This window comes from Peromyscus leucopus, chromosome 14 (assembly GCF_004664715.2).
Source record: "Peromyscus leucopus breed LL Stock chromosome 14, UCI_PerLeu_2.1, whole genome shotgun sequence".
Lineage (NCBI taxonomy): Eukaryota > Metazoa > Chordata > Mammalia > Rodentia > Cricetidae > Peromyscus > Peromyscus leucopus.
The window spans coordinates 90308825-90323507 of NC_051075.1; the positions used below are offsets into that span (position 1 = coordinate 90308825).

Here is a 14683-nt window from a genome sequence, read left to right on the forward strand (position 1 = left end):
TTGGGTACCTGTAACACCCATGGCTGGAAGGGGCCATGGAGACTCCTGGTTGATAATTCAATGGATATCTCTTTATAAATTGGTCGGACTTACAGTCAGTTTCCAACATCATGTGCTCCTTAGAGCAGTAGCCAGCACTCACTGACCTGTTCCCATTTATTTTCAGTGAGTGTCATAACTCGACGGATCGAATCAAGGTCCGAGTATGGGATGAAGACGATGACATAAAATCCAGAGTTAAGCAGCACTTCAAGAAGGAGTCAGATGATTTTCTGGGACAGACAATTGTGGAAGTCAGGACTCTCAGTGGCGAGATGGATGTCTGGTACAACTTAGGTGATTATTTTTATACCTACTTGAAAATGAGTTAAAATTCAAGCGTTTCTGTGACATAGATTATATTCGCCTATAATTAAAAATGGAATACCTTTGCAGATCATTCTGTTGACCTCTTGGGTTAGTTTCATTAGCAATGAAGGGTAATTATTGATTAAAATTTTATATTATTGAAAGACATTGTTGAAAATAAAATTTATAAAATGTTAAAAATAAAAAAAATCTCAAAGAATCAATTGAATGTCTTTTCAGAGAAGAGTTTATACCACTCTTGATTTTAGATTTATAATATACATCTTCAAAGACATTTGTCTAATGTTTGGGAAATCTGAGATTGCTCTTTGATTTATTCTGCTTACTAATGAAAATTTAGCAATAAAAATATAGTTGGGGGGCTAGAGAAATGAATCATCAATTAACAGCATTTTCTGCTCTTCCAGAGGACCCAGGTTTAGAACTCAGAACCTAAGTCAAGTGGCTCACAACTACCTGTAACTCTAGCTTGGGGGATGCAATGTCTTCTTCTGTCATCCATAGACAACCACAAATGCATGGCATGCATTCACACAGATGCACACATGCACATAAATTAAAAATAAATTAACTAATTAAAGTAGTTTATATGTAGTTGTGATTTCTTTTTGTTGTTGTTGTTGTTTTGTTTTTGTTTTTGTTTTTTCGAGACAGGGTTTCTCTGCGTAGCTTTGCGCCTTTCCTGGAGCTCACTTGGTAGCCCAGGCTGGCCTCGAACTCACAGAGATCCGCCTGGCTCTGCCTCCCCAGTGCTGGGATTAAAGGTGTGCACCACCACCGCCCGGCTGTGATTTCTTTTAAATGGTGATGTAAAAGTAAGCTTTCATTAGCAAAGACAAGAAGAATTGATATGGCTTTAGTATGGGGTCCAACTGTGAAGACATCAATAATAAGTTTAGCTGGCATGACATTTAAATGAACTTTTTGTATGGAAACAGGAGTAAGACAATTTTGAATTTGGCTTTTACTTGAATAAAAAATAATGGGCTCTTTATTGATGGCTTAATAATAGTACAAATTTATAGTTATCTCAGTTTCCATAAAAGATGTCATCCAAATATTTCTTAATGACAGCCTAGGAAATGGTAAATTAAATTTTTGAGGACTGGCTGATCATGAACCCAACTGAAGCTGACATAGCCCCAGGGCTGCAAAGATTTACCACTTAGGTTCATAATGTACTTTATGTTCATAATGTACAGAACGTTGGCTTAAAAAAAAAAACTACAAACTTTTAGTAATATAATAGTTGTCAAAATAAAGTCTCATTGAGTTAATAAAACTCTAAATTATGTAACAACTTAAAGAAACAGGAAATTAACTTAATCTAAACACAAATGATTCGGCTACACTGGGAACTCATTACCAAAAATAGTTGAAGAATCTTAATTAAAAAACGTTGGTACTTCTCATTATTGGAATCTAAGCTTGAAACTAAGTTAAAACTCCCACATCTTGTTTAAATTATTAAGTAACTTTACATATGAAACCAAGATGCTAAAGAAAGAAAACTTCAGTTCCTATGCAATACTCGAAAAATCATATTTTAATTAGAAACTAGCTTTTGCATGTTTTTTTCTATAATAAATTACCATCCTCTTTAACTAAAGCATAGAGTTATATGTCAAAATAGAAGTTCTTGTATTTTATTGTTTGGATGATATATACCTGGTTTTAACCAGTTTGCTAGGGGGCTTTAGCTGTGCTGCTTGGTTAAATGGCTGCCCATCTGTGATGTGAAGTCGCCATTTAAACTGTGATACCGTGTAGAAAACCTTTTCTTCAGCACCTTCAGCTGCCTGGGGGGTACTTATGTCCCCTCACTTCCCTGTCCTTTGCTTTCTAGGAGGGAAAGGAGAAGGGAGAAAGGCAGGAAAGGAGGGACATGAAGAGACAGAAGTGGAATTAATTTGCATTTCTTAAGCTTTGTAAAATCCCTAAGTATGACCAACCCTTACAAATAATTCACCTGTCCTTCCTGTAAACTCCGTCCTTTCTCAACACTTGGAATTCACCCTAGCACACAAAGTAGGGCTTGCTCAAGTAGAGTCAATGGCTCCTGGATTTGAGGGATAACATAAGTTCCAAGCTTCCCAGGAGCTCTGGGAAGGGGTGGTTGGCTTTCACTTATTGCTAACTGAAAACTCCATATATGTTGAGAGTAAAAGAATTCCTGACCAAGTCTACTGGGCCAAGATTGTAATTCTATTTCCTCAGAAGGCAGAGGCAGGAGGGTCACCAGGCCAAGGCTTGCCTCGATAATTTAGCAAGGACCTGTCTCAAATTAAAAAACGAGAAATTGGCTGGAGATATAGTTTAGTGGTAGAGCTCTTCCCTTGCAAGTATGAGACCTTGAGTTCAATCCTTGGTACTAAACAATACAGTAGGGGTGGGTGTGGTATCCTAGCAAGTGGGCAAAACTCTGATGATTCTGAACTGCTAAAGAAAGAATTTTCACAACTCATTCCTGCTAGACAGCAAAGATGAGAAAATCAAGAGGCATCCCACACAGAAAAGGCAAGCTTCTTAATCTAATGTGGCTAAAAACACAGCTATGTTTAGGAAAAGGGCCAATTAAGGAGGTCTTCAGCACTAATCTATTATTTTATTTAGTTCCTATGTTTTCTTATAAATGGTGACCTTCTTCCCTCCATGCATTTCCTCTGTGGAATGGGTGTCAATCTCATGCCCTCAATCTCCATTCATACTCTAGGAATCCTGTGACTGTAAATTGCTCTCAGAGCTCTGATAAGTGTGTGCTGCTCCTCCTGACTCAAATCCACTTATTGAAAAAAACTGACTATATTTTGATTCCATTCAAATAATTAATACTACATTTACAAATAAACACAGTCTGTAGACAGACTCTATGAAAGCTGCTTTTATCTTCTTAGCCAGAATTTGGTTCATCTTTTGAAGTGCAGAAAGAGCAAGAGGAAGCCGAAGAGGAGTTTTCAGATGAGACAGTCTCCTCGTGAAATTTTATGCTCCGATTATCTTGCTTGTAATTGCCACACGATGAATTTAATTTTACAGTGAATGGGCAGGGGGTCCTTTGATCTTCTGTCTGAACTCTCTACAGGCAGTTTAACAATTACAGCAGCACAACAGGCAGGTGTTGTCTATGGGGGTCATGGTTACTTAGTCACTTATGATATAGAAAAACGAAGTGTTCCTAGGTAAGCTTCTCATGTGTGTGTGTGTGCATGTACATGTACATGTGTATGAGGGTGTGTGCAGATGTGTGTGCATGCATATACATATGTATTGTCTGTGCATGTGTATATGCATGTGTGTGTGTGGCTAATTTAGTTTTCATTAATTAAATTTGTTTTTAAAGATCCATTATTTTTATTTTATGTGCATGAGTGTGTCATCTGCATGCATACACACACACACACACACACACACACACACATATATACACATAACATATACATGACTGGTACCCATGGAGGCAAGAATAGGGCATTGAATCTCCTGAAACTGGAGTTAAAGATGGTTGTGAGCTGCCGTGTGGGCCCTGAGATTAAACCCAGATCCTCTGCAAGAACAGCAAGTGCTCTGAACCATTGAACCATCTCTCCAGCCATAAATTTGTCTTGAAACAATTTTACATGTGTGTAAAACATATGGACCACTTTCACCCACCAGCTTATCACCCCCATCAATACGCAGTCCCCCACACAAATCTCTCTTTCATGTTCATGTCTATTGGTTTTGTTTTGTGACCCACTGAGATTAATTTAATTAATAATTAAAGAGCCAGCCCTTGTGCCTGGGTGTTTGGCTTTATCCTTTGCAGTATGGGGGCGGGGGAGAGCTCTCCAGTAAACCTAAAACTAGAGACAGTGGTTCCCCTCTCTCCCCGTATCTCTCAGTAGCCAATCCTTTAGAGATAAAAGGTAGGGCCCCATGAGACCCTCTCCTTTCTTGACTGATTGCTGATATGGCCAGTCTTTGGTAGGTCCCATGCAGGTATCTATGGTTTTGGTGAGTTAGTAAATTAGGGAACTTGAATTATAATTATGTTCTGGTTGAAAGAACTGACCAAGGACATTTTTGCTTTCCCTCAGAGAAACGGACAGATAAGTCAGCTGTGTCTGGGGCCATCCGACTGAAAATCAACGTGGAAATAAAGGGAGAGGAGAAGGTGGCACCATACCATATACAATATACCTGTTTACATGAGGTAACTAGCAAAACAAATTTTATTACAAGTGAAACATGGGGCAGGGGGCGGGTGTGCTTGTTATGAACTGCAAAACAAACCCTGGGTTTTGAAAAGTCATGGAATTGGTTTGTGGAATTCTCCCTGGAGTTCAGACTGGCTATGGTACCCAGAGCTGAGCTGGGCCTGTGGTTAGCAAGGCCTGTGCTGACTGAGCCTGTGGTACCTGGGGCTGTGCTGGGCCTGTGGTACCTGGGGCTGTGCTGGGCCTGTGGTATCAAGGGCTGTGCTGACTGAGCCTGTGGTACCTGAGGCTGTGCTGGGCCTGTGGTAGCCAGGGCTATGCTGGGCCTGTGGTACCTGGGGCTGTGCTGACTAAGCCTGTGGTAGCAGGTAGTGAGCTGATCCTTTAGTGGGATTTCAGAATGAGCACTTCAGGCTGGTGACATAGAGCCTGACTCACCAGCTCCTGTGTGGTCCTTGGTATGCACACACTGACCAGTTGTCCTGGACCACAGCAAGCTCTGGAGAGGTAAGAAGTGTCACTGAAGACCTTCTTGGGTGAAAATGATTCTCTTTCAAATATCCAAAGGATGAGATGAAGCTGAGGACTGTTCCTTGCCCCATGCTCTGGCTGAGGAGAGAACACTTTCCCAAGAGGGAAAAGGCATCAGCAAGATGTCTGTGCTGGTTCTATTCCTGTCACTGTGATAAAACACCTGACGAAAAGCAATTGAGGAGAGAAAAGGTTTATTTGGGCTCACAGTTCCACACTGTAATCCATCACAGGAAGTCCTGGGGGCAGGACTTGAAGCGGTGGCTCACATCACAGTCAAGAGCAGAGAGAGAGCAAAGGCCCACCTCTTACCCAGCCTCTCTTCCTAGGTGACTCTACAGTGTGTCAAGTGATACTAAGCTAACCATCACAATGCCATTGCTTTTTAATGCATTAATTTTCCTAAATACGTTTATGGAAATCCCTGTCTCTAAACACTTGACACTGTAAAGATTTGCATGCCATTTTTACCAAAGAATAAGGAATGGTGTTTCAGTTGTTCATACAGTAAGCAGATGCAGGATTAATGGTTACTTTTATGGCCAATGTACTGGTGGTATTATGTCAATAAAGAGCATTCTGGTTTCTGACTAATAAAAAGCAACAATCACCACAGGCTTGGCCAGGATCTCTGGCCTTGGAAAACCCAGCAGAGGAGATGTGTGCTTTAGACTGTGCTTTCTAGAGTTTTCCAGTTCAGAAAGTAGGGCTGGGGAGACAGTTCAGTGGGTAGAGGTGCTTGCTACCAAGTGTCACTACCCAGCGTCCACACATGGGATCCACACAATGTAAAGAGAAAACCAGCACTCACAAGCTATCCACTGCCCTCCATGTGGACACTGCCCTACGGCCAAAGGTAAATTTTAAAAGAGATAGAAATGTCTACATCTAATAAAAAAGGTTCTTCTAGGCTATAGCATCTATACTTGTTAGACACAAAAGGGAATTCAGTGGGGGTGATTTCTTTAATTACGAAATTTCCAAGCATTTATTTTTAATCTCAACTCTTTTCCTGACCCTTACTATTCTGTTTCTGAAGCCTCATGGTATCATTATGTGACGATCTTCTGTATGATCATGGCTAACATCCCATTATCCAACCAGGACACTGTAATTTACTCAGAGTTCACAAATGTAAAAATATATTATCTTATGTAGAAACATTTACATATGAACATGCTTGCTTCCTTCTGGAAATGGCTGGGTATACAAACAAATTGACTATTGATTCTGCAGACTCCCAGACAGAAGCAAAGGCAGATTTCCTATAATAAATTCAGTTTAATATAACCTAAGATATTCCCATTGCATTCAGAAGCTGGTGACATAGAAGTGATAACAATATAGGGATATTCTACAGAAGAGCATAGTTAAATATTCCTAGCCTGTCCTGAAGAATCCCTGAACTGTAAATCACTTGCTTTCAGAACCTGTTCCATTACTTGACTGAAGTGAAGTCTAATGGCCGTGTGAAAATACCAGAGGTCAAAGGTGATGAAGCCTGGAAGGTTTTCTTTGATGATGCTTCTCAAGAAATAGTGGATGAATTCGCCATGCGTTATGGGGTTGAATCCATTTATCAAGCTATGACGTAAGTGCAGTGGGACACTGGAGTGGTCACAAATCTCCGTTAAAACTCAATGGAAAAAAGGGGGGACTTCATCTTGATCCTTTACTTTTTCTCATTTATTTATTTACTCTGTGTGTGTGTGTGTGTGTGTGTGTGTGTGTGTGTGTGTGTGTAGGTGCTTGCCATGGCATGTCTGTAGAGATCAAGGGACAAATTGCGGGAGTCTGTTCTCTCCTTGCACTGTGTGGGGTTCTGGCACTCCAACTCAGAATGTCAAGCTTGTTGAAAAACACTCTCACCTGATGGCCATTTTGCTGGCCCTCATTTCAATTCTTTTGACCCAAATGCAACTGAGCATCCAAAAAGAGCATTTTTTTTTACGTTGTGCGTATGTTGCCAAGTGCAGCAGTGAGATAGTAAGTCTCAGAGAATTCACCATCACCATCCTCCTGCCTCTGTTCCCTTTTGGAAACGGGAAGCCTTCACTAGCATCATTGGCTTGGGAGATTCAGAAATGCCCACCTGAGACCCACTGATGAGATGTGATATTCTGAGAGCAGAGCCAACACCCTGTAACATGGACATCTCTTTGGTGTCTGAGGAAAGTAAAGCCTTGGTATGCCCAAGATTCCATAGCTGTCAGCATCTGAAGCACAAGGAGTCATTGTAGCATCTTAGGTAAGGTACTAGGCTGAGTCCTTCCTTCAATATATATAGTATTACTGTTATAAATAAAGCAAAGACGTGTGTGGTACTGATAGACCTCACTGCTGCAGTGACAGGTATCTGAGTGGGCTTACACAGACACCTGACCTTAACAGGGGTATCAGCTAGGACTTAGAATTGGGTCACTTATTCTCCATGGTGGATGTTTTCATACCTGGTCTATGTTTGTAAGTACATTTAGTCTCTCATCTATACACAATGTGTAATAGTAAAGGGTTTATAGGCATATGTTAATGTAAGTGCATGTATTAACAGCAAGGTCATATTCTCATGTGCAATGAATGGATGGTGCATGAGATAATCAATTAATTCTATTCATAGAAATGATAGGTTTTGTCCTGATTTCATCTCTGTTGCTGTGATAAAAATGCCCTTGATTAAAAGCAGCTTAGTGGAGAAAGGGTTTAGTGTAGCTCACAAATTCAAATTACAGACCTACAAGGAAATCAAGGCAGCAAGAGTGTGAGAAGACTGCTCACACCCACAGTTAAGAGCAGAGAGAAACTGAATGCATGTGTACTCTCTTGCTTGTGCCCAGCTCGATCTCTCTTGTCTTACACAATTCAGGAGCCCCTGCCTAGGGCATGGTGCCACTCAGAGTGGACTGGGTCTTCTCACATCAGTTATATTAATTAAGACAACTTTCCACAGACCAACCCAATGTCTATAAACCTTTACTGAGACTCTTTTTCAGGTGATTCTAGGTTGCCTTAAGTTAACAAAACTATCATAAGTAATTTGCAGCAAAATCAGTGTTCTTCTCCAAACTCTAGCAGTCATGGCATTTACTCACCAGCCATGGTTGGAGAACAGAGTTATTTAAGAATGAATACATGTCTAAAGTACTGAAACAGAGGGGCTGGGGAAATAGCCTCATGGCTAAAGTGTTTGCTGCACAAGCGTAGGCACCTGATTTCAAATCCCCAGCACCTACATTAAAGAGCTGGACATAGTAGCTTGTGCCTGTCACCCTAGTGCAGGGAAAGAGGAGAGGAGGATCCCTGGGACTCAGTAATCAGCCAGTAGAGTCAGCTTGAGAGTTCTGGCTTACTGAGAGACCCTGTCTCAAAAAAATAAAGTGGAGAGGGATTGGAGAACACACTAGATGTTGAACTCTGGCCTCTACATGTGTGGGCACTGACACCTGCATATGTTTGCATGAACACACACTTTGGTAGATGATGTTTCTTTTCAATTTATATAATGCCCTGGTGCTGAATAATAATGATCACACTTTTAGACATACAAGGGATCTTAGAGGTCACAAAATAGAGACTTCCTGCACAATCTAGAAACTCAGTTTTTATCTCTGACTAATGGCCACCCACTTCTCCTGCCCACATCTTGCAGCAGGGACTCACTGTCAGGGCAATCCATTTTCCACTCCAGCAGCTGTAAAGGAATCAGTGACTTTGGCGTCTGTTTTATCCCATGCCAAGTGCTATGTAACTTATCAGAACACATAATATAAAGTTGAGCACAATTGAAATGCAACTATGGTTAACAATGTAAATGAGCTGTGCAGTGTGGACACTCCCAAGCAAAGCAAAGAATCCAGTGCAGTTATAGCAAAAGATCTCTGGGTGCTGACATAAGAGTCCTTCTCTCCTCTTTTCTGTATTCTGGGGAAAATGCCTATAATACTGGTCAGCACCAGGTAGCTGAAAGAGGAGAGCCAGCATGCCTCATAGCCTTCAGTATGTTTTCTCACCTCTCAAGCTCAACCATACAAAGCTAACAAACTCTGGATTCCTATCTGATAAGTGACCTGCAGATCAAGGGGATGTTTTCCTATTTGCACTCCACTTTCCCAAGCTCCTGTTGACACCAGATACCGGTCTGAAGCTAGGATTGGCAACTGCTTTTTTCTGTGATGCCCAGACAGTAAGTGAGGCAGGATCTGCTGTCTCCCTGCAGTGTTCAATCCTGCAGTCCTAGTGTGAAATAGTTGATGATCAAGCCAACACTCAGGTGTAGCTAGTTCAGCTGAAACTCCTCCACTCCTCCAGCCCACATCTTGCAGCAGGGACTCGCTGTCAGGGAAATCTGTAAGGGAGTTAGTAGCTTTGACATCTGTTTTATCCCATGCCAAGGAATTTAAATATTTTTGGGTTATTGTTGTTCAGTTTTAATTTCTGTGTATATGTGTGTACCTCAGGGAGTGTCTACGCACCATGTGGGTGCAGGGGCCCACAGAAGCCAGAAGAGGGTGTCAGATCCTTTGGAACTAGAATTATAGATAGTTGTGAACTACCATGTGGGTGCTGGGAACTGAACCCAGGTCCTCTGCAAGAGCAGTGAGTGCTATTCACTATGGAGCACCTCTCCCAGCTCCTGCCGAAACTTTTTCTGTTCAGAATTGGCTTGAGGGCTACAGACCATGGCAACTGCTGGAGTCAGTTCTCTCCTTCCACCATTTGGGTTTTGGGGTCAAACTTAGGTTACTGAGTTTGTTGGCAGGTACCCTTACACACCGAGCCATTTTTCCAGATATATATGTATTTTCCCCACTTTTTCTCATTAACATTGTTCTGGACAAATTTTGTTTTGACAATACAAAATTTGCCATTACCTTGTAATAAGAACAAAAAAAATCTATTGATTGAGAATCTAACAATCCCTAAATACAGTCTCTTCGCTTACTCATATTAGCAATCTGTGATTAATGCTAGAAATGAATTGCTTTTATAGACTGATATACATCTTTAATTGTGTGTCAATATGTCAGCACGGTTTAAAAAAAAACTGCACTTATATTTAAGAAATACCTTGCAGTGAGCAGCTTGGAGGTGACTCAGTTCTAAAGAAATTGGTACAGATTGAAATCTTGACGAGTCATTGCTTTTACTTCACTGTGTTGGAAGTTCTGGGTTCAGGCTAGAAACTGAATACATGCTTGCAATAGAAGGAACCAGAAGTAGAGGTTTCTATCAACATAATTTTTGAATCTCATTTTCTCCTGGACTATCTCTGGATGTCAGAGGTTTTCAATTGCCAAAAGCAAATAAAGGAGAAAAGATGGATTTAATTAAATTGGTGTATGTGACTCCTTCCCTCTGTAAGTTGTACTGAAATATTTTGGTGCCTACGACCCTGGTTCCTTATAACAATTTGAAAATAAACTTTCAGATACTGACACTTATTGTCAGGGGTTGAAAATGCTTTTCAGAGGTCGTTTAGCCATGCTTCCAAAATGCTATTTCTGTAACTGAAATGTAAGTTAATTTCCAATAGATTGTTGACAAAATAAAATAAAATATCTACTGGGAAAGGGCAGTTTATGGATGCAAACTTCATAGTTACATTTATGAAGTAGTTAACCAGTATTTATTGTTTTGAAACCTTTGCTTTGAGGCACAAAAAACAAATACATAAATAACATATCAGGAGGGGAATAGTTTGTGAGCATTCCCCATATCCACAAGAGCAGTACAGCTGGAGAAATAAGTTATAGGTCTTTTAATGTCCCTGAACTTGTTTGTAAAGCCTGCCAATGCCACACCTTGTCTTCCTACCACACAGAAGGCAAAGGGCTTCCCAAATAGGAATTCCCAAGGCTGAAACTGACTGGTGATCACTTTAGCTTTTGAAAGCTGCTGGTTAGTCAGTCTTTTGATGTCAGGTTCCCTTCCACACCGGTTACTATACAAAGGTGTTTACAGAGTTCCTGCTTTATCAGGTAAGAGAAAGAACAAAAGCCTCTTTCCAACAAGAAAGAGAAACTCCAATCTGCCACATCAAGCGTTTCCAAAGCACTGTGATTGTTATCTATATTTCTTGTGGACCAGAGCTTCAGAAGGAAACTCCAGGCAGCTGCTTTTTAATATGTTAGGTCACCATACAAAGGAGTAGGCTTCATTGTGGTATTTTCTTAGATCCACATCAACGCCCTTTGTTTTCTTCACTCTCCTCCCCCACCACCCTCCCCTATAATATACCCAGACTTTCTGGCACATTTTCTCTCCCTTTTCTACTTTCCCATAGCCCTCTCTTTTTCCCTCTCCTCTTCATTAAAATCTCTTCCCTCCTTCTGATTGTCCCAATTCTACTTTCAACACACACACACACACACACACACACACACACACACACAGGCACACGCGCGCACATGCACACACATACATGCATACACACAGATACATAAATGTAAATCAAGAGTCTGCATGTGAGAGAAAATGTGGTATTTCTTTTTCTAATTCTGGCTTATTTTGTTTAGCATACTGAGTTCCAGTTCCATCCATTTTCCTGCAAATGTCAAAATGTCATGATTTCTTTTTTTTTCTTTCTTTTTTTTTTGTTTTTTGTTTTGTTTTGTTTTTCGAGACAGGGTTTCTCTGTGTAGTTTTGGTACCTGTCCTGGATCTCACTTTGTAAAACAGGCTGGCCTCAAACTCACAGAGATCTACCTGCCTCTGCCTCCCGAGTACTGGGATTTCATTTTTTTCACATTTAATAAAATTCTATTGTGTATGAAAAATAACGTATCAGAACATAAACCAACAAATCATAATGACCGAGCAAGCAAACTAAACATGTAGAACTATTAGTTTTAAGTTCATATAAGAATTCTGTCCTCTTAATATTTAAAATTTACAAAGTTAGGGCCTGGAGAGATGGCTCAAAATGTTAAGAGCACTGGCTGCTCTTCCAGAGATCCTGGGTCCGGTTCACAGCACCCACATGGTTGCTCACAACTGTCTATAACTCTGGTTCTAAGGGATCCACTACCCTCTTCTGGCCTCCATGCACACAGTGTACATAATACATGCAGGCAAAACACCCACACATGTAAAATAAATCTTTTTTTTAGAGAGTTTAAAAAAATCACAAAGTTGGGACACCATGCTTTCAGGAAGCAGCATATTCCATCTGTGCAGTTCACACACTTACAAGTTTGGAAAAGGACAAAACGGCTTGATTCTTCTGAGTCTTCCTAGCAGTTTCTTTTCATACTTAAAGACTGTGTACTTAGCCAAATCCCTCTATTACTTCATCATCTTCCTCCTAATGGAGACTGATTGGTTTCTCGTAGGCACATTCATGCTCCTTTTGAGGACAGACTTGGAGATGGATAATGGAGGGGAAGGGTGTATTAGAGTCTGAGTGTATCATTAGATTTCTCTCCTGAGCAGTTCTCAGAATATAGAGGAAGTAGATTCCATTCTGCCGGTAAATAACCCGAGCTTTAGGACTCAGCTTCCCAGACCTCTATCTATACTGTATCCTGCTGACTGTAAACACACTCCCCTTTACCACAGGCTACTTCCTAGCAGGGACAGTTTGTCAGTTCCCTCTGTTAAATAAAACGGTGCCCATGCCCTTTGCTCTAGAGCTTTCATGGAAACAGAGATTGTAGCTCTCCTATCAAAACAAGTGAACAATTGGGATCCTGAAGACTCTGTGCCCATATGGCTAATGCAGTCGTCAGTACACAGTGGAAGGGGCTTTCTAGCTTATAGCAGTAAGAACAGAGGTCTGCTCCCCCTGTCCAAGCAGCACACTGCTCTCTGTGTACTTGTGCATTGCTTCTCGAGGTCAGGCATGCTATTTCCATCATGATAGTGTGCCTTGATATTTCTCATTTGTGCAAGCATCTAAGTTTTCCCTTATAATGTTGTAACACCTCTGAGAACATAAATGGAATTTTATTCTATATATCGGTGTGATTGGTGCAGGTAGTGTATGTATTAGTGCATGTATGTATGAACTGGAGCTCACCTATTGGCTATGCTGGTTGGCCAATGAACTTTAGGAATCTGCCTGCTCAGCCTCTGCAGTTACAGGATTCCAGATGGGCGCTGTCCCACTTGGCATTATGTGGGTTCTGGAGCTGCAAACTAAGAGCCTCCCATGTGCATGGCAGGCACATCACCACTTGGGGCATCTCCCCAGACTCTCTGGAAGTGATTTCTATGACATTAACACACTTTAATTAGTTTCTATTTCTTTTGTGAAACCGAGCTAAAGCTGTGTTTAAAATGTGGGCTCCTGCTAAGCTAGAGTTGGCTTCTGCGGTGCCGAGTGAGAAGAGGCACTGGGTCACTGGGTCATGGCCTTTTGCTGTGACACTAACAGCTTGTGCCTTGGTATTGCTGTCATCCACTTGTAGACCAGAACTGTTGGGCTACAGTTCACCTTGAACCTGGTTTGGCAGTTCACCTTGAACCTGGTTTGGTTCAGCTGCTAACACCACACACATACACCTTCTAAGGAAAACATTGAGCAGCTGACTTGTTGATTTACAACCTTTTCTTACGGGTCTGTAAGAGGAAGGAACAGTTGTAAGAACAGAGGCCACAGCAGTGAACAAGAAGTGAGGATCCAGATCCAGGCCCAGCATTCTAGAACACATAATTCGTTTGCTCAGTAGATGTTTCCTGTGTGTCTAGGTGTGTGCACTGATGCAGGATGCCTCTAACCTATGAATTGAATGTTACTGTAACAAAATGCCATGAACTGGATGGCTTATAAACAACAGGAGTTTATTTCTCACAGTTAGAAAGACAGTGACGTCCATGATCAAGGTTGTCCTGCGAAGGGCATTTTCCTGGTTCCTGGAAGACACTTTTTTGCTGTGTTCTAGTGTGACAGGATCTCTCTAGGCCACTTTTTAAAAAGTTACTGTTGGGTTAAACATGAGAAGCCCACTGTCTATCTTAGCACCTCCCAAAGACCTTACCTCCTCAAAATGTCAACTCACAAAAAAAAAAAAAAGTTTCCTCATAGAAATTATCTGTCCTCTGATCAAACCAAACTAGTGGGAACTCATGAAAGTTGGATCAACGGCTGTGTAGCCTGCATGGGACTGGGCTGGGCTCTCAGCATGGGGACAGTTGTATAGCTTGGTCTGCTTGGGGGGACCCCTGGTGGTGGGAAATGAATCCATCCCTGGTGCTTGAGCGGGCTTTTTGGAGCTCACTACCTATGATGGGACACCTAGTGCAGCCTTGGGGCAGGGGGAGGGTCTTGGACTTGCCTCTACTGGATGTGCCTCCTCACGGGAGGCCTTGCCTTCCGAAGGAGGTGAGTAGAGGGCAGTTTGGGAGGGGGGTGCTGGGAGGGGGAGGAGGGAAGAGGGGGATCTTTGATTGGTGTGTAAAATGAATGGAAAATTTTCTTAATAAAAAAATAAAGAAATATCTGTCTTCATAGGGGACAGATTCAGGCCACAGCAAGGAAAGGTCATTAGGATTCAGTAGCAATGGCTTTTGCCTCCACTGGACTCCTAGTTTAGGATAAAAAAGAACTGAAATACTAAGAAGATCATGATAAATATGTATTTGTGCTGCAT

General features: G+C 41.4%; 1 protein-coding gene across 9 annotated transcripts in view; it reads left to right on the forward strand.

Annotated features, from left to right (window-relative positions):
• Nucleotides 1-14683, forward strand: part of Unc13c (unc-13 homolog C) — a 435177-nt gene that overhangs the window by 222659 nt on the left and 197835 nt on the right. For all 9 annotated transcript variants that reach the window (XM_028865275.2, XM_028865283.2, XM_028865248.2 and 6 more), the window contains 3 exons: nucleotides 167-336; nucleotides 4446-4561; nucleotides 6524-6687. In XM_028865275.2, coding sequence (XP_028721108.1) covers nucleotides 167-336; nucleotides 4446-4561; nucleotides 6524-6687 — 450 coding nt within the window. The remainder of the gene's footprint in view (nucleotides 1-166; nucleotides 337-4445; nucleotides 4562-6523; nucleotides 6688-14683) is intronic.